Here is a 25,168-nt window from a genome sequence, read left to right on the forward strand (position 1 = left end):
AGTTGAAGGTGAGAAGATGAAGAACTGCAGTACAGGTGCCCACATCAGCTGTTTATCATGCTTCTCATGAAAGCTAATATGTGGGGCAGTTTGCATTTGGAGATACACCCTTTCCCCCCCCTCCTTTTTTTCCCCCAAGAGGTATTTTTATCCTGAGTGTCTAAGAAGCACCCACTCTGTTCTGGAGCTACCACCAAAAAAAAAAGGTGTGTTTCACCTTAGAAACAAACCCAAGAAGAGATAAGAAGAACAATGGTAATAAATGTGGGGCTGCTTAGTGATTTGTATTTATTACAGATATAATTATTTTGTGATTCCTCTCCGTCACAGACACCAGAGAGGTTCAGGTGCAGTAGGAGGATGGAGAAATAAGATAACTGTTACAGACTTCTCTAACTAGGAATTAATCCTATTCATACTTGCTGGAGGGATCAGCTGTGTTTGCATAAGAAACCACTGAGCAGAATGCTCTGAATATAGCTAACTCTTGAATTAAAGAGCTTACTGTCCACGAAAGAGACAATAAGGGCCAGAGGGAAGCTTCAGAAAGGAAACATTCTGAAGTGTTGAGTCACTGTATCTTCATTCAGCATCGAGGGTGATTTCTGCTCTCACATTCCTTGATTACTTTCAGCAGGGATGTGCAAGCTACCTTAAGGCAGATCGACAAAGCATAACTCCCATTCTGCTCTTTCACAAAAGAAGCTGTGATAGAAACCAAGCAAAGAGACTATGAAAGAGAGCCACTATTATGGAAGTGTGTTTTGTGCAGTGTGAAACCAGACTGGGTGACAGTTCAGAGCAAAGAGTGCTGTCTGCAGGAAAACAGCTGGCAGTGGTGATGCCATAGAATCATAACAAGGGTTAGGTTGGTAAGGACCTTTAAAGATCACTTGGTCCAACTTCTCTGCAGGGAGCAGGGAAATCTTCAACTCTATCAGTCGATCAGAGCCTAGTCAAACCTCACAGAACCTTAGGGGCTGGAAGTGACCCGCAGAGATCATCAACTCCAACTGCCCTGCCAAGGCAGGATCCCCAAGGGTAGTTCACACAGGAATGCATCCAGGTGGGTTTTGAAAGTCACCAAAGAAGGAGACTCCACAATCTCTCTGGGCAGCCTGTTCCAGTGCTCTGTCACTCTCACTGTACAGAAGTTTCTCCTCATGTTGAAGTGAAACCTTCTGTGTTCCAGTTTGTACCCAATGCTCCTTGGCTTATTGCTGCTGACCACCAAAAAGATTGGCCCCATCTGCTTGCCACCCACCCCTCAGATATTTATAGACATTGATCAGATCTCCTCTCAGTCTTCTCCACACTAAACAGCCCCAGGGCTCTCAGTCTCTCTCTTCACAGGGGAGATGCTCAAGTCCCCCAGTCATCCTCATGCCTCTTCACTGGACTCTTTCCAGCAGGTCCTTGTCTCTCCTGAACTCACCTGGAATGTTTCCCAGGGATGGGCCATGTATCACCTGTCTGGGCAACCCAGGCCAGTGTTTCACCACCCTCACTGTATAGAATTTCATCCTTCTATTAATTAAAAAATCACCACCCTTTGTTCTGTTCTAACAGGCCCTGCTAAAGAGAGATCTGCAAAATTTGTCTGTGTTTGTTCATTTACTTGTGGCAGGCCAAATCAGCTTGCATCAGGAAGGGAGCTGCATGACCCTTTGCAGTTAATCCTCTTCACTGAGTCCTGCTACTGAAGACAGTTATCTCTGTGCCTTGGAGCAAAACGAGGATTTAAACATCAAAGTGCTAATTTAAATTCTGGAGGACAATCAATATGGAGTAATCAAACCTTCCAGCAGCTGCTAGTTTCTGCTTTGCTCTGGGCCTGATCCTGCACCCTCAGGCAACCCACAAGAACCACTGAAGCCAGCTGGAGCTTTGAGCAGTCCCTAATCTGAGTAGCCCAATCACTCTTTTGTACTAAGGCCAGTCACCTGCTGGCTAGCTCAAATTAATTTCTCTTTTGAAATCTTTGGGGTCCTCTTTGGCTTCTCTAAAGTTTCTTGTCTGGGTGACAGAACTGTTGGTCCTTGGGCTATTTTTTTCTTTCTGGTGGAAACTGCTTCTGTGGCCAGGAACCCAGGGAGCAGGAAGCAATGTGAGGCCATGCAGACAAGGAAGGCAGTGATGTCAGCTCAAACCTCTGCAGGCCGCGCTGTGAATTCAAGCACATACTTGAGCCAGAGATTCTTATGCTCAAGGTCACTTTTTAAGCCAAGTCAGAAAATATTTAGTGTTTTTACTATTCAGTGTTCATTTTTTATAGCTGCAAGCAATGGATATTAACACTTGAATATTAAAAGCACCTCATGAATCATAAGGCTGAGAATGAGGAGCTCTCAGATAATATCAGAACAGTGACTTTTGGCTGCTGCTGGAGCCATGAAAACACACATCTCTGCTGAGGGGCACTGCTTGAGTCCTCTACTGTTGCAAAATCATCAGATGCATTCAAACCTCTCTTCTGCTTCTGAATGGATCCTGATTTCTGTGAGTGTGTTCCCTCCAGATAAGCACTTGGAAAATAATCTGTGCAGCCACATTCAGCCTTCAAGTCCCCCAGCACCTGCTTTTGGCTGAAGTGCCAGGTTTTTAACATCTGACTCTACGAGGAAAGCTTCTTAGGCAGGAGAGCAGAAAAATGACAATATATTGCCAATATGGTAAATAAATCAGTACTTAGACCCAGTTTATATTTAAGCATAGAAAAGTAATTTCTGCAACAGTCATGCAAATAAAACCTGGTTTATGGGCATATCCATGGGTGCTGAAGAATGAGGTGAGCAACTGCTGCAGATTCAAAGCCAGGCTTGCAGACAGTGCCTTGATGGTAGCCAGCTACCAACAGCTGTGGAATGTAGCTCAGAAAGGACAGCTAGTTAAAACATGCTCTGATCTAAGCTTGGAAGGTCCTGTACAGCTCTAAAGGACAAATCCTACCAGGAGCAGCTGATGGAATTGGGGTTGTTCAGCATAGAAAAAGAAAGGAGGCTCAGGGAAGAACTTCTTAATCACCACAACTACTGGAAAAGAGGTTGAAATTGCTTCTCCCAAGCAATAGGGCAAGAGGAAATAGCCTTGAGTTGTGCCAGGGAAGGTTTAGGTTGGACATTAGGAAAACTTGTTTTTAGGAAAGGCTTGTCGAGCTCTGGAACAGGCTGTCTGGGAAGTGGTGGTCACCATCTCTGGAGGGATTTAAAAGCTGTGTAGATGTGCTGCTGAGGGGACATGCTTTAGCCGTGACCTGTCAGTACTGGGTGAAAGATTGGACTCGATGACCTGAAAGGTCTGTTGCAATCAAAACAAGTCTGTGATTTATGTTTCTAATTCACTGTCCAATTGCTAAGAGTTTTTTTTTTAATCTTATATTTACTTTGCTGTTGATGTTGAATTTTCTGTCCAAAACTGTTGTTAAGATATTTCCATTAACAACATTCTAGTGCTCACCTTTCTCAGCCACGTTGCTTTGAAGAGCACTTACCTCTATGAGCATGTACAAGGAGAGTAGTGTAATCCCAAGGTTGTATACAATGAGGTGAGCCCTGAGAGAGAACGGAGGCCTGTTCTTCATGAATTTGTTGCCCAGCCATATGCAGAGTAGATATGCTCCAGTAAGGAAAAACGTGGGAAGGTAAGAATCCAAAAGGAACCATCCTCTAACCCTGGTATCTGAAAAGAGACACATGCAGCAGGCAATGTAAGGAGGCTGTGGTAAAAGTACTGCTAAAATAATGCAGATCACAACATAAAAATAGTTTACTAAAAGTGTGAGAGGGTATCTGTCAGGCTTTGCTCGGAGACCTGCCTGTTGCTTTTACCTTCCCAAACCAGAGAATGCCTCCTGAAAACATTTTGATTCTAACTGACAGGCAACTGACTATGAGCAGTGTGCCCACTGCCAAAGAAAGCCAATGGTATCCTGGGTGGATGAAAAATTATGTGTCCAGTAGGGATAGGGATGTGATTGTCCCCTTGTACTCTGCTCTGGTGAGGCCACACTTTGTTGCAAGAGAAATGTTGAGGTGCTGGAGTGCAGAGGAAAGCAGCAAAGCTGGTGAAGTGCCCTGGAAAATAAATCTTATGTGGAGTAACTGAAGGAGCTGGGCCTGGTTAGTTTGAAAAAGTGGAAGCTGAGGGAGACCTCATTGCTGTCTACAGCTACCTGAAAGGATGTTGTGGAGAGGCTGGTGCTGGTCTCTTCTCACAGGTAAATAGTGATAGAACAAGAGGGAATGGTCTCAAGCTGAGACTGGGTAGGTTTAGATTGGATATTAGGAAAACTTTTTTTCCAAGCAAGAGTGGTCAGGCATTGGAATGGGCTGGCTAGGGAGGTGGTTGAGTCCCCAACTCATCCCCTGGATGTGTTTAAAAGTTGTTTGGATGTAGTGCTTGGGGATATAGTTTAGGGTGCACTTTGTAGAGTGGGGATATCGGTTGGACTTGGTGATCCTGAGGGTCTTTTCCAACCTGAGTATTTCTGTGATTCCGTGATAATAATAACCTCTTCCCCAGTAATTTAAGGCCGTTTGACTCTCCTTGTTTGACAAGAACATGAAAGAGAAAACAAAATGGGAAGTAACTTTCCCTATATGCTTTTAAAATTTTAACGTAATGCTGTAACTTAATATTTAAGTAGATCATGTTTTCATCTGCTCAGTGGACAGCTTGCAGATGATAGAGTGGCTTTAACATTTGTCCATGTGTAATTGAAGAAATGGTGGAGGCTGCAACCCTGTAAGTGTTCAAAGGCAGGTTGGGTAGGCCCTCGAGCAAGAAAGGGGGGGTTGGTACTAGATGATCTCTAAGGTCCCCTCCAATCCAAAGCATTCTATGATCCTATGATTAATTACAAAGTATGCAAGTGGAATTGCCAGATATTAATTCTGTATCTGCCATTTAAGGTAATACATAATTGCTGGAAAACATTTATTCAAGGGGCTGATTTTCCCCAAAGCATTAAATATGAAGAGCAAATGGCAAATGTTCTCCTCTATGGTTACCATTATCAAAGGTATTTAGCAAGGTAAGGGTTTGCCTCTCACAGTTTCTGGCCCACTTGTCTGGTCCTGAAATGAAATATTAAGGTCAAATCCTGCTTGCCTTATTCACACAAGTAATCCCACTGGCAGTAATCAGATAGCTGAGTGCACACAAGCAAAGCCTAATCCTGTGTCTCAATCTGGAGGTGCTGCTTCGTTTTCCTGTGAGCAACTGGATGTCACGAGCCAAAGGAGAGAGGTTTCTCTTTTTTTTTCCTTTCAAGATAGAGCAAAATTTAGTTTTATTTCCACAGTGACATTTATGGAAATGAACAAGGGCCATCAGAGTTAATTTTTTTTTTCAAAAAAGATTGCTGTCAATCTGTCACTATTTATAGAATAGAATAGAATCGAATCAACCAGGTTGGAAGAGACCTCCAAGCTCATCCAGTCCAACCTAGCACCCAGCCCTATCCAGTCAACCAGACCATGGCACTAAGTGCCTCAGCCAGGCTTTTCTTGAACACCTCCAGGGACAGTGACTCCACCCCCTCCCTGGGCAGCCCATTCCAATGGGAAATCACTCTCTCTGGGAAGAGATGGTTGTTAGGATCACCTCAACATAAAGCATCATAAGCAGCATCTGAAGCTATGGAAAGAACGTTTTTGAGATGTTTCTACTCCCATTTGGGCTCTCCAAGGATAGGTAAAGGTCATGTGTGTATTATCTAGTGTATGTTTTAGGACCATAGGGATTTAATTTATTTATTGGTATCCTAAATGAAAAGGTAGAAGGTAGTCATGTCAGCAAGACTGTTCCCCAAAGGAAAGTCCCCCCATCTGAGGATTGCAACACCTGGTGCACAAAGGTTACTTGCACAAAGGCTACCTGGCCTCAGTAGATAATGAATCAGCATGTTTGCTCGAAGAGAAAAAGGAATGGGAAGAGACAGGATGCAAATTAAACTAAACAGCATTAAATTCGGCCTCAGTATTGCCCTCTGAAAGTTTTCAGTCTGCTGTGAGCAGCCACAGGTGCTTGGGCTAATCCCACAGAGCTTGTGTGTTTGTTTAAGTGAGCATGTCAGGTGTTAAAGTCTATACTATTTCACTTTCAGCAGTAATAAAAACATCTGCCCATACTTCATTATTTTCCACCCTGGTTTTGGTACCTTGAAGGGTAAGACAGTTATTGACAGAAGGTGGCTTCTGATCAGTAGTCAAGTAATGTGACTGGTTTGTTGCCACTTACACTTATCTCTGCATGACAAGAAGGGGAAGGGTTTTATGTGGAAAAGGAAGGGCCAAGGTAAGGAGTGTATTTCAAAAACAGTTATCGGACGGAGGGACCAGAAGTATTCTGCTGACTGACAGCTTGATCTCCATGTTCAAGGGCTACAAAGGTACACTGTCAAGAGGAGAAAAGATTATTTAAAAAAAATGCTGAACCCACATAGCAACTCAATTTGAGACAGAGGCAGTGAATAAAGGCACAGTGTGACAGTGCTGGACTGCGGCAGGGGAAGGAGCAGGCGCCCACAAGCTCTGTGAATGAGCTCATTCACGGTCACTGGCTGTGGTGTGCCAGACCCTTAGGGTGAAATCTTGGCTGCTGTGAAATGAGTGGCAGGACTCCCAAGCTCTTTAAATGTATCAGACTTCTACCAGAGAGCTTTAGAGACGTTTTGATTCAGGTTTCTGTGTGGCTTTGGTCAGATGTTGTTGGAGTAAATTCAGACCTTAAGTGCAGAGAGTTAATGGTTTTGCACCAATGCCTTGCTGCTGTTCCCACTCAGCTAAGTATTCATATTCACTCAGCTTTATTCATATTTATCCATTCTGGACCACCTCTGCTTCTTTCACAGATAAAACAAGCAACCAGTTGATTAGATTTAGGTCCTGCAATCCAGTATTTCTTAATTTCATGTAACACCAAACAGTATTCTACTGATGAAGGTAGCCCTCGAAAAATGCTGTCTTAGAGAAAAATATTGTCCAGGAAAGTGTTGGAGTCCAGATTCCTAAAGGTATTTGAATGATGTGTAGATGTGGTGCTGTGGCAGATGGTTTAGTGGTGACCTGGCATTGCTGGGTTAACGGTCGGGCTTGGTGATCCTAAAGGTCTCTTGTAGCCAAAGCACTTCTACAGTTCTGTCAAAATATCAGTTTCACTTTTTTCTCATTATGCTTTGAGCAAAAGAATCTACTATGTAGAATAATATGGACCAACATTAAAGAGTAAACCCACTTCTTATTAAGAGAGGTATCTGATGGGCATGTGTGTGGCTTCCATTCCCTGATCAAAGGTTTGCTAGTTCCAAAGCAAACACTGAGGTAAATCTGTGTACAAAGTCCAGCTGACACCAGTGAAGACAGGCACCAAGTGTGGCTATGTGAAAATCAAGCTCACATCTTCAATAGCCTTCCTCTTGTTCTACTAGCACAGAACTGCAGCTTCTGCTAACCTGGTGCGCCCAGTGTGAGCAAAGATTGCCCTCAGGATCTAGTGGGAGGCCTTCTGTGTCCTGTGGCCTCAGCCACATCTGCTGCTGTTGACTGAAACTAGTATAATGACAGCAGTATTTCAGTAGTTACTGCCTAAAACATAAATCATGACTAGGGAGTTAAAAGAGTAGAGCACTGCTGTCTAACCTTTCAAGCCATTTGTCTGTGGAATGAGGTGTGTGTGCGAGGGATGAGAACCGGTGGAGGGGAAGAAGGGGAAGGTTTGGAGGTTTTAGGTATTAAGGGATACTCTCAAGAATAAATTAGGCTTCAGATTGTAGGGCTAGTCTATACAATTTGCAGCTGCAGTTTATTGTGAGTTATTTATGTGTATTGACACTTTGGAGGGAGCTATGTTATTTGTTAATGTAGGATACTGTGTCATTTATAGAATCACAGAATTGTCAGGGCTGGAAGGGACCTCAAGGATCATCCAGTTCCAACCCTCCTGCCATGGGCAGGGACACCTCATACTAGATCAGGTGGCTCAGAGCCACATCCAGCCTGGCCTTAAAGACTTCCAGGCATGGGGCTTCCACCACCTCCCTGGGCAACCTGTTCCAGTGTTTGACCACCCTCATCCTAACATCCAGTCTGAATCTACCCACTTGTAGTTTTGCTCCATTCCCCTTAGTCCTATCACTACCTGACATCCTAAGAAGTTCCTCAGCAGCTTTCCTGTAGGCTCCCGTCAGATACTGGAAGGCCACAATAAGGGCTCCTCAGAGCCTTTCTTCTCCAAACTGAACAGCTCCTATTTTCTCAGTCTGTCTCCACAGGAGCAGAATTCTGTCCCTCTGATCACCCTTGTGGCCCTTCTCTGGACATACTCCAGCATGTCCATATCCTTCTTGTAATAGGGGCTCCTGAAACTGGACACAGTACTCCAGGTGGGGTCTCACCAGAGTGGAGTAGAGAAGAATCACCTCCTTCAACCTGCTGGCCACACTTCTGTTGATGCAGCTCAGGACATAGTTGGCTTTCCAGGCTGCAAGTGCACACTGCTGGCTCATGTCAAGCTTCTCATCCACCAGCATCCCCAGGTCCCTCTCCTCAGGGCTGCTCTCAAGCAAGTCACTGCCCAGCCTAGATGGATACTTGGGATTGCCTCGATCCAGATGCAGGACCTTGCACTTGGTCTTCTTGAAGCTCATGAGGTCGGCTTGCGCCCATTTCTTCAGCCTGTCAAGCTCCCTCTGGATGGATCCCTTCCCTCCAATGTGTCAGCTGCACCACACAGCTTGGTGTCACTGGCAAACTTGCTGCGGGTGCATTCAGTGCCACTGCCCATGTCACTTATAAAGATGTTAAACAAGACTCATCCCAGTGCTGATCCTTGAGGGACTCCACTTGTCACTGGCCTCCACTTGGACATGGACCCATTGACAGCCATTCTTTTGGTAAGGCCATCAAGCCAGACTAAATAATCATAGTAAAGGGGCACAGACAAACAAATGCTATCTGCAGCACTGCTGGCTGGAGAGGGATGGTGATGTTCTTAGTAAGCAATATAAATGATACTTGTTTAACTAAAGTGCTTTCTAAAAGCCCCAAGGGATCTGTGTAGCATTCTGCATCGAATTAACTACAATTTATTCCTTCAAACAATTTGTTCTGGGTCAACAAGGGAAGTGGAATGAAGGAGAACATCATGTCCGTTAAAAAAACTGCAACAAGCCAACAAACAAGTAAGTAGTACTTTTATGTTTCTCATCATATTTGCATTTTAATATTAATTAATAGCTTCTACAACAGCACATTTAGAATTTATTCTCTTTTAATCATTTCTGCTGCACTTCCTAAGCTGTTCAATGTTTCTTTCAAACTTCTCATGTGCTGCAGAGATGATGGAAAAGATTTGTTTTTTTCCTAGCCAGCTAAGAAAAATAAATCAGTTTCTTGGTTTTAAGAACCAGGGTAGGGTGTCCCTGTCCATGGCAGGGGGGTTGGAACTAGATGATCCTTGTGGTCCCTTCCAACCCTGATTCTGTGATTCTACCCCTTGTCCTCCTAATTAAGTAAGCACTTTTTATAGGGCCTGCAGTATATCACTGAAGGTAGGTCAGTCTCCATGGACAGCAATTCTGGCTTTACCCATGGGGAAATGTTTGCAAGGCTGTTCATGACTAACATTTAAACCTAGCCCTACCATCGACAAGGTGGCTCTGCAGGGTCCTTTCCTGAAGATTTGGTTTGCTGTCTAAGATTATGTCTTTTCTTTCTTCTTTAGTTCTGTGGTCCTTTTCTAAACTTAGCCCTAATCTTGATGCTCTGCCCTCACCTTGCTGAGGCTCTTTTCTTTCCTTCATTTTTGTTTAGTTGGTTATAGTTTTGGCCCAGGCTGTATCTTTGTCAGTGGCACAGACAATGGGATTGAGTGCACCCTCAGCAGGTTTGCAGTTAACACCACAGTGATAAGTTTGACACAGCTGAAAGATGGGAAGCCACCTGAGGGGACCTGGATGTGCTTGAGCAGTGGGCTCAGGTGAAGCTTATGACAATTGACAAGGCTAAGTGCAATTGCCCTCTTGGACTGGGGCAATTCTTGGTATCAATATAAGCTGGGAGATAATGGGATTCAGAGCAGGAATGTGGAGAAGGACTTGGGGATACTGATGCATGAAAAGCTGACATGAGCTAGCAACATATGCTCGCAGCTCAGAAACCAGCTGTATCCAGGGTATGGTCAGCAGGTTGAAGGAGGTGATTCTGCTGTGCTGCTCTGCTCTGGAAAGACCCCACCTGCAGTACTGTGTCCACCTCTAGAGTCCTCAGCATGTGAAAGACATGGACCTGTTGGAGTAGGTCTAAAGGAGGCCACAAAAATTATCATAGTCTCTTCATGGCTTTCTTGTAGGCCCCTTTCAGGTACTGGAAGGCCACTATAATGTCTCCCTGGAGCCTTCTCTTCTCCAGGCTGAACAGTCTCAGCTCTCTCAGCCTGTCCCCAGCCATCTGATCATCTTTATGGACCTGTGTCAGCCCTTTGATGTCCTCCTTATGGTGAGGGCAGCAGAACTGGATGCAGTTGACTGTTAACTACTTCTCTTCATTAGAGTGCTTTTGAGGGGTGCTACTTCTTAAAAGGGCTACAGGTGAAGTAACTTACCTCGAGGTCCAAACATGTAGTCCACAAACTCATTTACTTCCCGGTCAAAAGCTTTCAGGTGCTCCTGAAAAGTATAAAAAGTAAATGTGATATTATCTCGTGGCTGACAGAGAATGCAGTTTAGAAAGATCATAGAATTAACCAGGTTGGAAGAGAGTTCCCAAGATCATCCAGCCCTAGCCAATCAACTAGACTATGGCACTAAGTGCCTCATCCAGTCTTTTCTTCAACATCTCCAGGGACAGCGACTCCACCACCTCCCTGGGCAGCCCATTCCAATGCCAATCACTCCCTCAGTCACGAACTTCTTCCTAACATCCAGCCTAGACCTCCCCTGGCACAGCTTGAGACTGTGTCCCCTTGTTCTGTTGCTGGGTGCCTGGGAGAAGAGACCAACCCCTACCTGGCTACAGCTTCCCTTCAGGTAGTTGTAGACAGCAATGTGGTCTCCCCTGAGCCTCCTCTTCTCCAGGCTGCACACCCCCAGCTCCCTCAGCCTCTCCTCACAGGGCTGTGTTCCAGGCCTCTCGCCAGCTCCACTGCCCTTCTCTGGACATGTTCCAGTATCTCAACATCTCTCTTGAATTGAGGAGCCCAGAACTGGACACAGTACTCAAGGTGTGGCCTGACCAGTGCTGAATACAGGGAAAGAAAAACCTCCCTTGTCCTACTGGCCACACTGTTCCTGATACAGGCCAAGATGCCAGTGGCTCTCTTGGCCACCTGGGCACACTGCTGGCTCATGTTCAGCTACTGTCTACCAGCACCCCCAGGTCCCTCTCTGCCTGACTTCTCTCCAGCCACTCTGTCCTGAGCCTATAGCATTGCTTGGGGTTGTTGTGGCCAGAGTGTAGAACCCTGCACTTGTCCTTGTCATGCTCGAGTATTTCCAGAGCACAGAACATCATGGCTGCTGAGGAAAAAAAACCAAAAAACCAAACCACAACCCAAAGACCTCTTGAACAATTAATTTAGAGCAGATTGTGGTCTAGATAACAGCAGAAGCCTCATTACTGGAAACTGTGCCAAAACCAGAATTCTTTATGAAGGGAAATGAAGGTTTTAGAAATGAAAGAGAACAGCCATCTCTCTCTGGGGTTATCTTCACTCCAGTAAAGATGTGGGGTTTGACATTATTTAAGAACCCATTAATATTTACTTGGTTTCCCAAAAATCTATTCATATTTGAAGTGCTTGAAAGCATTCAGCTTGTTATACATTTTTCACTGTTTTGAGTTGTAAAGGGCTGAGTGTCACATTGTGCTCAGGATGAAAAACTCCCTTTCAAAATCATCGCTGTCAGGATTTGCTTTCCACAGTTTTTAACCTTTGGGGCTTTTTTGCCTTTTGTGTTGTTTTTTTTTTCCTCTATTCTTTACACTTGTATTAAGTAAAGGCTGAAATAATACATGGTGGTTGCTCTAAATAGAACTTGTCTGGCCTTAAAGGAAGAGCGGAAGGAAGGGTAGCTATCATGGCTCCATCTGCAGTGTCTGTCTGCTGTACACACCCTCAAACCCATATCTTTATCCTCTTGCTTTTCATCAGAATTTCAAAATGCAACTGTCACCAAAGCAGATCAATGCAATCCTTTTAAAAAGTAATCCTGCTCAATTCTACCTGCCACACAGGGGAACATCAGCTTAACTTACAGTTAAAGAAGATTTCTCCAGGGACACTTCAGATGTGGCCTGCCAGTTCCCAAGGAAATGGTAGCAATTATTGACCTCATTTTTCCTTCAGTTTAGCAATCAATCTAACAATCTTCCAGTTGGCATTGGAATGGGCTGCCCAGGGAAGTGGTGAAGTGTCCATCTCTGGAGGTGTTTGGGAGGAGGCTGGATGAGGCACTTAGTGCCATGGGTGGGTTGGAGGGGTTGGGTACTAGGTTGGACTTGATGATCTTGGAGGTCTCTTCCAACCTGCTTAATTCTGTGATTCTGTGAATCAGTATAAAATGACAGTATGACATGAGACAAGACATAACTCCTGTCAGTGACAATGTGACAAGAATGTCTGACTGCCAGGGAACAAACAAAAAAAGAAAGCAGTCACAAATCACAGAACTTTAGGGGTTGGAAGGGACCTCCAGAGATCATCCAGTCCAACCTCCCTGCCAAAACAGAATCCCCTAGGGTAGTTCACACAGGAATGCATCCAGACAGGTTTGGAAAGTCTCCAGAGAAATCCAATCTCCCTCCCTGAACAAGGGGAAAAACCAGAAGTGACCAAAGTCACCCTCACTCTCCCCAGATAGAAAACAACCAGCAAGGCTCACATCTTATCTGGTCAGTCAGAGTTAGTGGAGGAGATTAGAGAGAGAAGCAAAGGAAGGGTGAGCAGATCCAGCACCCAAAAGCAAAGAAATAAATGTTTATACTTTGGCTTTTTATCTCTCTTAGCAAACCAATGAATGTCAGAGACTTTATCATTATTTTTCTTTTACAGCCAATGATCTAATTTCTGTCATTAGAATATTACAATAAGCCTTAAACCACTACAATAATCCTCAAAGATGTGCCTGGTCATAGACCACCTGACTGACACGTGCCATGTGTGCAACTAGAGTTTGTGCAGCAGGAAGCTAGATTTGGACCCATGCAATGAATAAATAAGGCAGAAACAGGTGATGTGGTAGGGGAGAATTACAGCCACACATTTAGAAGGCAGCTGAGTTTTCTCACTATGCCATATCTTGATAAATTTGTTTTCCTTGCTCTTTGCAGATGGATTTTGTTGCCACTGAGAAGATGAGTTTGTAAGCAAGTGTAATGATGTGCTGGTTTGAGGCTAATGGGAACATTTTAATGAGAGAAATTAGATCACTGGTTGTGAAAAGAAAAGAATGATGAATTCTCTAACATTTATTGGTTTGCTAAGAGGGATAAAAAGCTAAAACATCAACAGTTTGTCCCACTCTGGTGTGGGACACCAGATCTATTTGCTTCCTCTTCACTCCACTCTAATATCTCTCCATTAATCTTGGCTAACACGTAACAGCGTAAGCTTTGCTGGTTGTGTTGTTTGTCTGCCTGGGAAAGTAGAGGGAGAAAGAGAGGGTAGCTCTGAGCTCTTCTGGGCAGTTTCTTTGTGTGGGAGGGTGTTTGAATTTCTGTATTATTTCTGATCTGCATATATACAAATATACATACATTTATATATTTATATATGTATATTTGTAATAAATAACAAATAGAAATCTATTTGTGTTCTTTATATATGTATATTTGTGAATAGTTGAAAATCTATCGTGTATATGTGCTTGGACATTTTACTGTGCTGTAAATAGAGCTTCTGCTTCTAAGAGATCTGAGCTAGTCTGGTAAATTTCAGTAGTGGGGGGGGGGAATTCCTAATCCATCACAAATGAGTTTGGTTTTTTTTTTTTTTCATCTTTGGCAAGCATGTTGGGCCATTTTTTCTGGAGGAAGCAACAGACTCAACCAGACAACGTATCCTTTCTAGCACTGGGAAAAGCTCCTGATTTTCTACTGTAACTTCCAGATTTAAGATGAATAGAACAACCTAAGCCTCTGCACAGGATCTCATGGCTTGTTGGACAATGAACCTTAAAAAAAGAGAAGGAAAAAAAGGCAACAACTCCAAAAGCAAGAGCTCTGCTTTTCCCACAATCCTGGCAGTGGCGAGACAAAGGACACTCTATGCCCAAGAAGTAGGTTTCTTGGTTGCTGTCCCAGATGTCTGCAGCGTTAACACTGTGTCCCTACGGCGGGGATTAATGTGCAAGGGACTGCCTGCCCCTCCTGTTACAGACACGATGGGGATCAAAAAGGATTTGCTAAAATGTGTTCCCTGACCAGGGCCCTCCCCGACTGAACAGTTTGGTCTGAGTTTAATCAGCTTGCACTAGTGTGCTGGATGCAAGGGAGGCAAGGCAGCAGCATTTGGGTAGCATCTCTAGTACCTCTGGGATGACATAAAAGTAGGGCTGTGAGGTTCTCTCTTTAAAACACAATTAATTCAAATAATATATATGAACACATATAAATTAAAAGAAAGCCTGAATGCTTTTTTGTCTTTACATCTTGAGCTATTTGACAGGCAACTGTGAGCATCCCTTCAGAAAACTCCAAAGCTTTGTGCTGAGTCAGACACTCAACTTGTAAATTGTTAATTAATTGCTTCATTAAGACTTCCCTGCATGCTGCTTCCCTTTATTTGTTAAGGACATTATTTGCTAAGGACATTAGCAGCAGAAGATTGGATACAGCCTGTGGAGGATGCAACAAAATGAAAAGATTCTGAGAGCTGTTGGCAAAGCTGACAGATTTATCCATGTTTACCCATGTTTTCAAAACAGCGACCACCACTCAGGGTGTAGGGGGTTAAACAGGCTTCTAATGTATACATTGGTAAAGGTACAGGGCACAGAGGAACCAAATGAAGTTCAACAGGGAAAAGTACAGAGTCCTGTACCTGGGGAGGAATAATAAACTGCACTAGTACAGGTTGAGAGGTGATCTGCTGGAGAGGAGCCCTGTGGAGAGGAAGTCCTGGTGGGTAACAAGTTAACCATGGCACAGCAATGTGCTCTTGTGGCCAAGAAGGCAAATGGGATCTTAGGGTGTATTAGGAAGAGTGTGTCCAGCAGATCAAGGGAGGTTCTCCTTCCCCTCTACTCTGCCCTGGTGAGACCTCATCTTGAATACTGTATTCAGTTTTGGGCTCCCCAGTTGAAGAGGGACAGGGATCTGCTGGAGAGGGTCCAGCAGAGGGCTACTAGGATGATTAGGGGACTGGAGGGCATGGCTTATGAGGGGAGACTGAGGGACCTGGGGCTTTTTAGCCTGGAGAAGACTGAGAGGGGATTTGATAAATGTTTATAAACACCTGAGAGCTGTTCAGGAGTCAGGGGACAGGCTCTGCTCACTGGGATAGGACAAGGAGCAATGGGTGTAAGTTGCAGCACAAGAGGTTCCACCTCAACACAAGGGGGAACTTCTTTACTGTAAGGGTCACAGAGCACTGGCACAGGCTCCCCAGAGAGGTGGTGGGATCTCCTTCCCTGCAGACTTTCAAGGCATTCCTCTGTGATCTGTGCTAGATTGTGTGGTCCTGCTCTGGCAGGGGGGTCAGACTCAATGATCTGCTTGTGTCCCAACCCCTAATATCCTGTGAGCCTGTGATACATACTCAAATACTGTGTTCAGTTTTGGGCCCCTCACTACAGGAAGCTTGTTAAGCACATCCAAATCAGGGCAATGAAGGTGCTGTGAGGTCTAGAGAACAAGTGTTAAAAGAAGCAGCTGAGGGGACTGAGAGTGTTTAGCTTGAACAAAAGAAGGTTGAGGGGAGGTCTTCTCATGCTCAACAGCTCCCTGAAAGAACGTCATAGCAAGGTGGAAGTCAGTCTCTTCTTCTAAGTAAGAAATGACAGTGCAAGAAGAAATGGCCTCAGGTTGTGCTAGGGGAGGTGCAGGTTTGATATTAGGAAAAAAATCTTTTTAGGAAAGGTCTGTCAAGCCTCCAGGCTGCCCAGCAAAGCTGGGGACATCCCATTCCTGGAGGGGTTTAAAAGAGGTGCTGAGGGACGTAGTTTAGTGGTGACCTGGCAGTGCTGGGTTAACAATTGGACTTGATCTTAAAGACCTTTTCCAACCAAAATGATTCTATGAAAAAAAACATGTAAATGTTGCACTTTTTTGTCTGTGTCCCTTAACTGTGTACTGCATTTGTAGTCAACATACTATGCAGCTTCTAGAGTATTTTAAAATTGCCATAGCTACTGAACATGTACAGAAGATTATTTTGGTACAAAACTTCTAGGAGCAAACAAACAATTAGAGCATAAAATGCTATAAAATGTTCTAGTTTGTTTGTTCGAAACAATGGTCTTGAAAATACTTCTGTTCTCATGAGCAAAGCCATCTCCAGGTGCCCCAGTTATTAAACTGCACTGAGCTCCTCCTAAACATCAATCTAAACTGTATCAGAGTTGAAGAGCTGTTGTGGTTTATGCCCTGTGAGAGCAGCTGTGCTGGCTTGAGAACTAGGTTGCTGTGCACCAGCTTCACAGGTGTGCTTTCTTTGGCCTAGGAATACCACAACAGACCTTACAGCAGTGCTGGTTGTACAACTGCTACATATTTCCCTTTCCTCTGGTTAATCTAGACTCTTTTGGCAATTGGGCTTGAGTAAACCAAGGGATGCAAAGCTTGTGTGAGGAGCTCTGCAGGACAGTGACCTGCAGCAAAGGGATGGTGCTGTGTGTCTGGGAGCTGTATTCTTATCTGTTGGCACAGCTGGAACAGGGTCAGACAGATGTTCACACCCTTGGTTGGCTTTTGTAGTGAGTTCCTTCAGTATGGATGCTTCAAGCTGGAGTCCCTCCATCCTGCATTTTTACTGAGCTAAAGCACTAAGTTCTTGTTTTCATCAGTTTAGGTGCTCTAGAAGTTCGAGTCATGCATTCACTGCCATAGTACAACTAGAATGATATTTAGTAAGAACACCTGTACATTAAAATTATTACTAACTTCTATGAAGTGAAAAAGCTGAGAAAAGAACCAAGTGGGATTAAAACCCACCAAAAAAATCTCTATAATAATGCCAATGTGTTTGCTTTGTTTCCCAAACCCTCTGCTGAGTGTCTTATTTAATCCTCCTCTAATGCTGCTGGCTCTGTTTTCTATTTGGAAAACCGAACCTATGGACATTTAGTCTAACTGGGTCAACCACCTCCTCAAAAGCACAGCACATCAAAATTTACCCCATGTAACCTGTTTAGGTTATTGAATTATTCAATGTATAAACCAGGAAATATTCTTTTTTTCATGTGGCAATGGACCTGGAAGAAGCAGGAGATTTGTGAGGGGGCATATTGATCCTCCTTTGGCAGAGGGGTTGGACTCGATGATCTCTGGAGGTCCCTTACAACCTCTAATATCTGTGATTCTGTGATATTCTTTGCAATAATTATAACCCAAAAAGTATAGGTAGATGCTGTGCTGGCTTCTGAAGATACCAGCACAGCTCCACACAAGTGCAATGATCCACTGGGCCAGATACACCAGACTCACTGCCAGAAGTGGAGATCATGTATTTTAATTTCTCTTCAAACCTTGGAATGAAGGAATCTGGCAAAGTAACCTAGAGCTGCAGATCTCCTATCCCTTGCTCTCCAGTTCAGAGATCATTAAAATGAGTCATGTTGTAGCCTAATTTACCCACAACTTGAGAGTACCAATACTCAGTTGACAGATTGTTCTTGTTCTTAAGGTCTGGGTGAAGGAAATCCAATTGTGTTAATTTGAGATTTTCTTGTTTTGCAGTCATTTGCCACAGTCAGAACCACAAAGATGATTAAGGGAATGGAACATCTCTCTTACAAGGAGGCAATAAGGGAGCTGAGGCCCTGCTGCTTGGAGAGGAGGAGACTGAGAGGTGACCTCCTTAATGTTTATAAACATGTAAAGAGTGAGTGCCAAGAGCACGGACCCAGTCTCTGTTTGGTGATGCCCAATGACAGTACAAGGGGCAATGGGTGGAAGTTGAGGCACAGAAGTTCCATGGAAACATGAGGAGGATTTTTTTCACTGTGAAGGTAACAAAACACTGGAACAGGCTGCCCAGGGGGCGTTGTGGAGTCTCCCTTTGTGGAGAAATCCAAGACCTGCCTGGATGTGTTTCATGTGAGATTTGCTATAGGTGATCCTGGCCCCTGCCATTCTGTGATTCTGTGATTTTTGTAGATGCTGCCTAAATGCATAGACTTGCTCCTGAGCTGTTTATAGAAATGTAAGTGGAAAAAAGGGTGAAGAAAAGACTGGAAGAGGAGGAGGTGTTTTGTAGCATGCTGCTATGGATTAGAGAGTCCAGATCCCAGCTTCTAAGGTTTCAGCCTTAATCTTCCAACATATGCAAAGCCTTTCAATTTCACTTTAAGGTCATTGAGTCTAACTGCTGTGTGAGGAATGCAGGTAGAAAACAATAGAGGAAGCTTTTCAGTTAGGCGTGAGTATAATTCACTTTGAGCAAGAAACCTAAGGGTTTAGGTCAAACTGTAGAATAGAATCACAGAATTGTCAGGGCTGGAAGGGACCTCAAGGATCATCTAGTTTCAACCCTCCTGCCATGGGCAGGGACACCTCACACTAGATCAGGTGTCTCGGAGCCACATCCAGCCTTAAAGACTTCCAGGCATGGGGCATCCATCACCTCCCTGGGCAACCTGTTCCAGTGTCTCACCACCCTCATGCTGAAAAACTTCTTCCTAACAATCTAATCTTAATGTACCTACTGCTAGTTTTGCTCCATTCCCCCTAGTCCTAAAAAGTCTCTCATCTCTTATAAAAGGTAAAATATGTATATTAAGCTTAAGATCTGAAGCTTATGAGTTTTAGTAACCATTTACCTTCTGGTGTATGGTTTGTTCATTATCAGTGACTGCTGATTTGCAGAAGAAAAGCAAACACAAAGATTCTGAAGGATGATGTGATGGTGTGAGGTTAATTGGAATGTTTTAATGAGCTCAGTGGTTGTAAAAAGAAAATAATGGTGAAGTCTCTATCATTCACTGGCTTGCTGAGCAGGATAAAAAGCTAAATGTCAACAGTTTGTCCCACTCTGGTCTACAGCACTGCTCCCTTTTGCTTCTCCTTCCATCTGCTCTAATATCTCTCCACTAATCTTGGGTAACAGAAAACAATGTAAGCGTTGCCGGTCGTTTTGTTTGTCTGTCAGGGAAAGTAGAGGGATGTGCTAGTTTGAGGCTAATTGGAATAGTTTAATGAGAAAAAATAGATTATAGGCTGTGAAAAGGAAACAGTGCTGATGTCTGCTTCACTCATAGGCTTGCTGAGACATATAAAACCAAAAACACAAACATAGAGAAGACAGAGTGTGTGTGTCTCTGACTCAGAGTCTGTGCTTCTTCCTGGGCTGCTTCTGTGCAACTAATCCTTCTGCTTTTACTCCCCCTTGCCAATCCTCCAAACTTACTTTGCACATAAGGCAAAGTCTGGGATAAGGTAGAGGGGTGAAAAGAAGGTGGAAGGGTGCTTGGGAACCCCTCCTGGGGACTCTGGTTTCTGGGAGGGGTATTGTGTTTCTGTACTACTTTTAACTTGTGTGTGTGTGTGTATATATATACACACATACACATATGTATATATATACACATATATGTGTGTGTATATATACACACATATATATACATATATTTCTGTATGTAGCTGTATAGATTGTAAATATCTGCTTGTATATTGTGCTGAGCTGTAACTGTAAAGCTCTATTCCTTAACTTCCAGCCACCTGAGTCTAGTCTGGGTGATTTCATAAGGGGGGGGGGGGGGGGGGGTGGTGGTTAACTCCCAAACCATCACAAGGGAGAAAGAGAGGGTAGCTTTGAGCCCCTGCTGGGCAGTTTTCTTTGTCTTGTAAGTATGCTGTGTATGTATGCTTCTACATTCTGCTGTGCTGTAAATATAGCTTCACCTTACTTCCAAGCTGTGTGAGCTAGTCTGGTAAATTTCAATAGTGGTGGGGTGGTGTGTGTATGTAAGTTCCTAACCCACCACAGATGAGAATGTCACAGTATCTAATATCAGGCAAACATGCCAAGGAACTATTTGGCACTTGAGCGGTTGAACTGGTTTTACAACACATTTTGTGTCTTTGGGCTTATGACCGGTATTAGAAGATTGGCTTTCTTGGGAGAGGATTTTCACACAGCTTTCATCGTTCAGGGTGATCATCTGATAGGATCAGCCTAAGCTGACCTGTAAAATCAAGTGTCAGCAGGGCTGGGAATTTCCGTGTGACATAACATCACCAGGAGAACGCCGCACCACCCGACTGGGCTCATTCGATTGTTAATCAATTCTTAGAGCAAACACCCGGTAGGAAGGTGGAGATCAGGTGGAAAAATATTGGATGTCTCGATGGTTGAGTATCAATTAGGTACAGAGATGCACTGTAGTGGACATATAGCAGGCAGGAGAAAAACAGAATTGCTGGCAAAGTCAGCTTAAATGGTCTGAGACTTGATATACATCTCAGGCACTGATCAGATAGCTCTTTCCAGAAAACAGATATCCTCATGAGCTCAACTTTCCCATGAGTGAAGCAGGTGCTGCAAGTCTCTGAGCTTCTGTTTCAAAAAATGGTGAAACATCACTTCTTGCTTGGCATTACATGTGTGTTGTTGAGAGTAACTACTTCAAGAGATGTTGATTTCTTACAAGTAAATGTAAGAACTACCTTTATTTTACAGGACAAATTAGAAGCAGCACTGATGACACGTGTAGCTGATGTATGTATTCCTACAGATACCCTTCCAGCAAGCAAAATGGGAAGTATCTACTCTCAAAAAAAAAACACCCCAAACCAACAAACCCCCCAAAAAAACCCAAACCAAAGAAAAAACACAACCCCCAAACAAACTTATTATCCAACATTATCTAATCAACTAAACCATGGTACCAAGTGCCTCATCCAGTCTCTTTTTTTAAACACCTCCAGGGATGGTGACGACTCCACCTCCCTGTGTTGCCCATTCCAATGCCAATCACTCTTTCTGCAAAGAAATTCTTCCTAACATCCAGCCTCAACCTTCCCTGGCACAGCTTGAGATTGTGTCCCCTCATTCTCTCACTGGTTGCCTGGGAGAAGAGACCAACCTCTACTTGGCCACAACCTCCTTTCAGGTAGGTCTGCCCTGAGCCTCCTCTTCTCCAGGCTGAACACTTCCAGCTCCTTCAGCCTCTCCTCACAGGGCTGTGCTCCATCCCCCTCACCAGCCTTGTTGCCCTTCTCTGGACATATCCAAGAACCTCAACATCTTTCTCAAAATGAGGGGCCCAGAACTGGATGCAGGACTCAAGATGTGGCCTAACCAGTGCTGAGTACAGGGGCAGAATGAATTCCCCAGTCCTGCTGGCCACACTATTCCTGATACAGGCCAGGATGCTGTTTGCCTTTGTGGCCACCTGAGCTCACTGCTGGCTCATTTTCAGCTGCTGTCGATCAGTATCCCCTAGGTCCCTTTCTGCCTGGCTGCTCTTGAGCCACTCTGTCCCCAGCCTGTAGTGCTGCATGGGGTTGTTGTGGCCAAAGTGTAGAACCCTGCACTTGGACTTATTAAATCTCATGGCATTGGACTGTGCCCATCTATCCAGCCTGTCCAGGTCCCTCTGCAGGGCTCTCCTACCCTCTAACAGATCAACACTTGCTCCCAACTTGGTGTCATCTGCACACTTACTAATGGTGGACTCAATGTTCTCATCCAGATCATTGATAAAAATACTAAAAAGGACTGGGCCCAGCTCTGATCCCTGGAGGACACCACTAGTGACGGGCTGCCAACTGGATGTGGCACCATTCACCAACGCTCTCTGAGCCTGGCCATCCAGCCAGTTCTTAACCTGACACAGAGTGCACTGGGTGCACCTGTCCAAGCTGTGGGCTGCCAGCTTGTCCAGGAGCTTGCTATGGGAGACAATATCCGTCCCTTTTCCTGTAAAATCCCTGTTTAAAGGAGAGAACTTTCAAAGCTTGCCCTCGTTTTTAGCTTGGCTGCTTTCAACACCCTGCTAGAGCAGGGTCACCCAGAGCAGGTTGCACTGGGTCACTTCCAGGTGTTTTGGAATCTGTCCAGAGAAGAAAACTCGATAACCTTTCTGGACAGCTTGTTCCAGTGCTCCAGCACCCTCACAGGAAAGAAGTTTTTCCCCATGTTCAGGTAGAATTTCCTGTGATCTAATTGTGCCATTGCCCCTTGTCCAGTTTCTGGGCAACACTGAAAAGAGTCCGGCCCCATCCTCTTAACCCTTACTCTTTGGATATTGATAAGCATTAATAAAGTCCTCTCTCAGTCTTCTCCAGGCTACATAGCTTGAGATCTTTCAGCTTCTCCTCATCAGAGAGATGATCCAGTCTCCCCATTATCTTTTAGCTTCTGCTGGAACCTCTTGAGTATTTCCCCATCTCTTTTAAACTGGGGATCCCAGCCCTGGATGCAATACTCCCGGTGTAGCCTCACTTGGACAGAACAGAGCGGGAGGAGAACTTCCCTCAGCCTGCTGGTCACATTTGTCTCAACGCAGCCCAGGAGGCCACAAGAGTACACTGCTGACTCATGGCAAACTTGCCTGCTAGCACTAGAGGTTCTTGTCCACAGAGCTGCTTTCCAGCCCCTAACCTGTACTGGTACATGGGGTTAGTCCTGCCCAGCCACAGAGCTCTACACTTGCCCTTGTTGAACTTCATTAGATTCTTTCCTGCCCAACTCTCCAGCCTCTCCAGGTCTCACAGGCTCACAGGATGTTAGGGGTTGGAAGGGAGCCAAGGAGATCGAGTCCAACCCCCCTGCCAGAGCAGGACAATACTATCTAACACAGATCACAGAGGAACACATCCAGACAGGTCTTGAAAGTCTCCAGAGAGGGAGACCCCACAACCTCTGTGGGAAGCCTATTCCAGTGCTCTGTGACACTTACAGTAAAGAAGTTCCCTTTTGTGTTGAGGCAGAACCTCTTTTGCTCCTTGTCCTTTCACAGGGAGCAAGTCTTGCTGAATGTTGCTGTGTCAGCTGCTCCTCCCAGTTTGGTGTCACCATTTTGTATGATTTGTGTAACACTCCTTTCAATTCCTGGAAACACACCTGAAGGCCAAATGGGATAGTGCTGTGCCCTTCTACGCCTGTCCTTGCGACATTGTCCTTTGGCTTGGCTCTCAACTTTGCACCTTTCCATCAAAACAGCTCCTCCATCTCTCACAGGTGTCTGGTAAACTAGAGGGAATTACCTCCTGCTTGATGAAAAATAAATTATTCTGTGAGAAAATAGTGTAATAAATATAGCCCCCAGGGTACATTTCAGTGATACCAATTTGAAATGAAATTATGCTGGCAAGGTAGTGCATGTAAAAGTGGTGGTGGCGAGGGGAAGTGGTGGCTGTTCCCTCAAGGGCAGACTAGGAGGACAGTTTTGAGGTTTCAGTTTAGTAAATTGTAATCAAAAGGGCTCTCATCAAAAAGAGTTTAATACCATCTATTTTTGGTAGATGCTATTAAAACGCAAGTTGCAAAGTCTCCAGCAGTTAGGAAGAAACAGCTGCATTACAATCAAAAAGGTTCTCAGTATCACTTTTCAGTGAAAAGGGAAGATACTGTTGTTTGGCAGAGGAATAAAAGCGAAACGTTGGCCTTTCTATACCCATTGCACAAACTGGCTGGCTTTGAGCCAAGTTTCTAATGTGTTTTGACATCAAGAAATCACAACATGAACACCCTGTGATACCTTTGACACATATCAGAAAAAAAAATACATCTTAGAGGGCATCTGTAAGTAATCTACCAGAAAAGAGAGCTCTGGAAATTGAGCATAATGCCATAAAAGTAGAGATGTGATAGAGATTTTACAAGAGAAAAATGGCATGAACCAGAACACAGAAATATTCACCTGAACAAAAGGAAAATTCTTGTCTCTGAGGGTGACAGGGTGCTAGACCAGGCTGCCCAGGGAGGTTGTGGAGTCTCCTTCTCCAGAGAGACTCCAAACCTGCCCACAATTGGAGATGGAGTGGCTGTGGATGGTATTAATCAGAATGCTAAGAGACCTGGGGCTGTGTAGCTTGCAGAAGAGAAGACTGAGAGGGGATCTTATCAATGCTTATCAATACCTAAAGGATGGGGGGAAGAGGGGGAGGAAGGTGTGGCTAGACTCTTTTCTGTGATGCCCAGCAACAGGACAAGAGGCAAAGGACACAAACTGGAACACAGAAGTTCCACCTAAACATAAGGAAAAAAACTTCTTTCCTTTCTGAGTGACAGTGCACTGGACCAAAGCTTCCCAGAGAGGTTTCAGAGTCTCCTCCTCTGGAGAGATTCCAAACCTGCCTGCAACTGGAGCTGAAGCGGGTGTGGATGGCATTCATCAGAATGCCTTACCCAAAGACATGCCAATTCCCTGACAAGCAATTCGCCCCTAACAACTTTGCCAACCATTTATTCCCTGCCAATCTGAAGGCACTTTGCTTTTTGGAATGGTTTTCTCCCTGCTTGCAGCTTAGTGCAAGAAACAAAGCATTTGTTGGGGTTATTTTTCACTTCAAGCTGGCTGTGAAAATGCATGTGTAATACAGGGAAACGAGGGAACAATCTTGGTATGTGTTTTCCAAAGTGTTACTTGAGAACATGAAACAATTGAAGAGGAAAATATCATCTCCTGCTGTTAATTGGTGGTTCTGTTAAAGGGTTTTTTTTTTGACTTCCATTACTCCCTTAAGCCCTTGAGGGCAAACCCCTCGATTTCAAATGCTAATTCATGCTTTAGACTTCTATCCTGATGGGGAAAAAAATGGGTTAGGAGAGGAACCCTCCCTGGGGGTGTTCAAGGCCAGGTTGGATGAGGCCTTGAGTGACCTGTTCTAGTGGGAGGTGTCCCTGCCTATGGTGGGGGGTTGGAACTAGATGATCTTTGAGGTCTCTTCCAACCTAAACCATTCTATGATTCTAGGAAAGGAAATGATAGTTAATTTTCAAGTTTAATAAATCGGATATGGAAGTTCTTTTAGGTCTTCTCCTCCAAAACAGTCCTAAATATATC

The 25,168-nt window shown here is 44.4% G+C and overlaps 1 protein-coding gene across 1 annotated transcript in view; it reads right to left on the bottom strand.

The window, feature by feature from the left end:
* The window catches only part of ELOVL2 (ELOVL fatty acid elongase 2), a 56,523-nt gene that overhangs the window by 16,127 nt on the left and 15,228 nt on the right, over nucleotides 1-25,168 (bottom strand). The window contains exons 3-4 of the mRNA XM_064160918.1: nucleotides 10,603-10,666; nucleotides 3,491-3,678 (exon numbers count right to left, since the gene is read on the bottom strand). Coding sequence (XP_064016988.1) covers nucleotides 3,491-3,678; nucleotides 10,603-10,666 — 252 coding nt within the window. The remainder of the gene's footprint in view (nucleotides 1-3,490; nucleotides 3,679-10,602; nucleotides 10,667-25,168) is intronic.

The sequence above is a fragment of the Pogoniulus pusillus genome, chromosome 21 (assembly GCF_015220805.1).
Source record: "Pogoniulus pusillus isolate bPogPus1 chromosome 21, bPogPus1.pri, whole genome shotgun sequence".
Lineage (NCBI taxonomy): Eukaryota > Metazoa > Chordata > Aves > Piciformes > Lybiidae > Pogoniulus > Pogoniulus pusillus.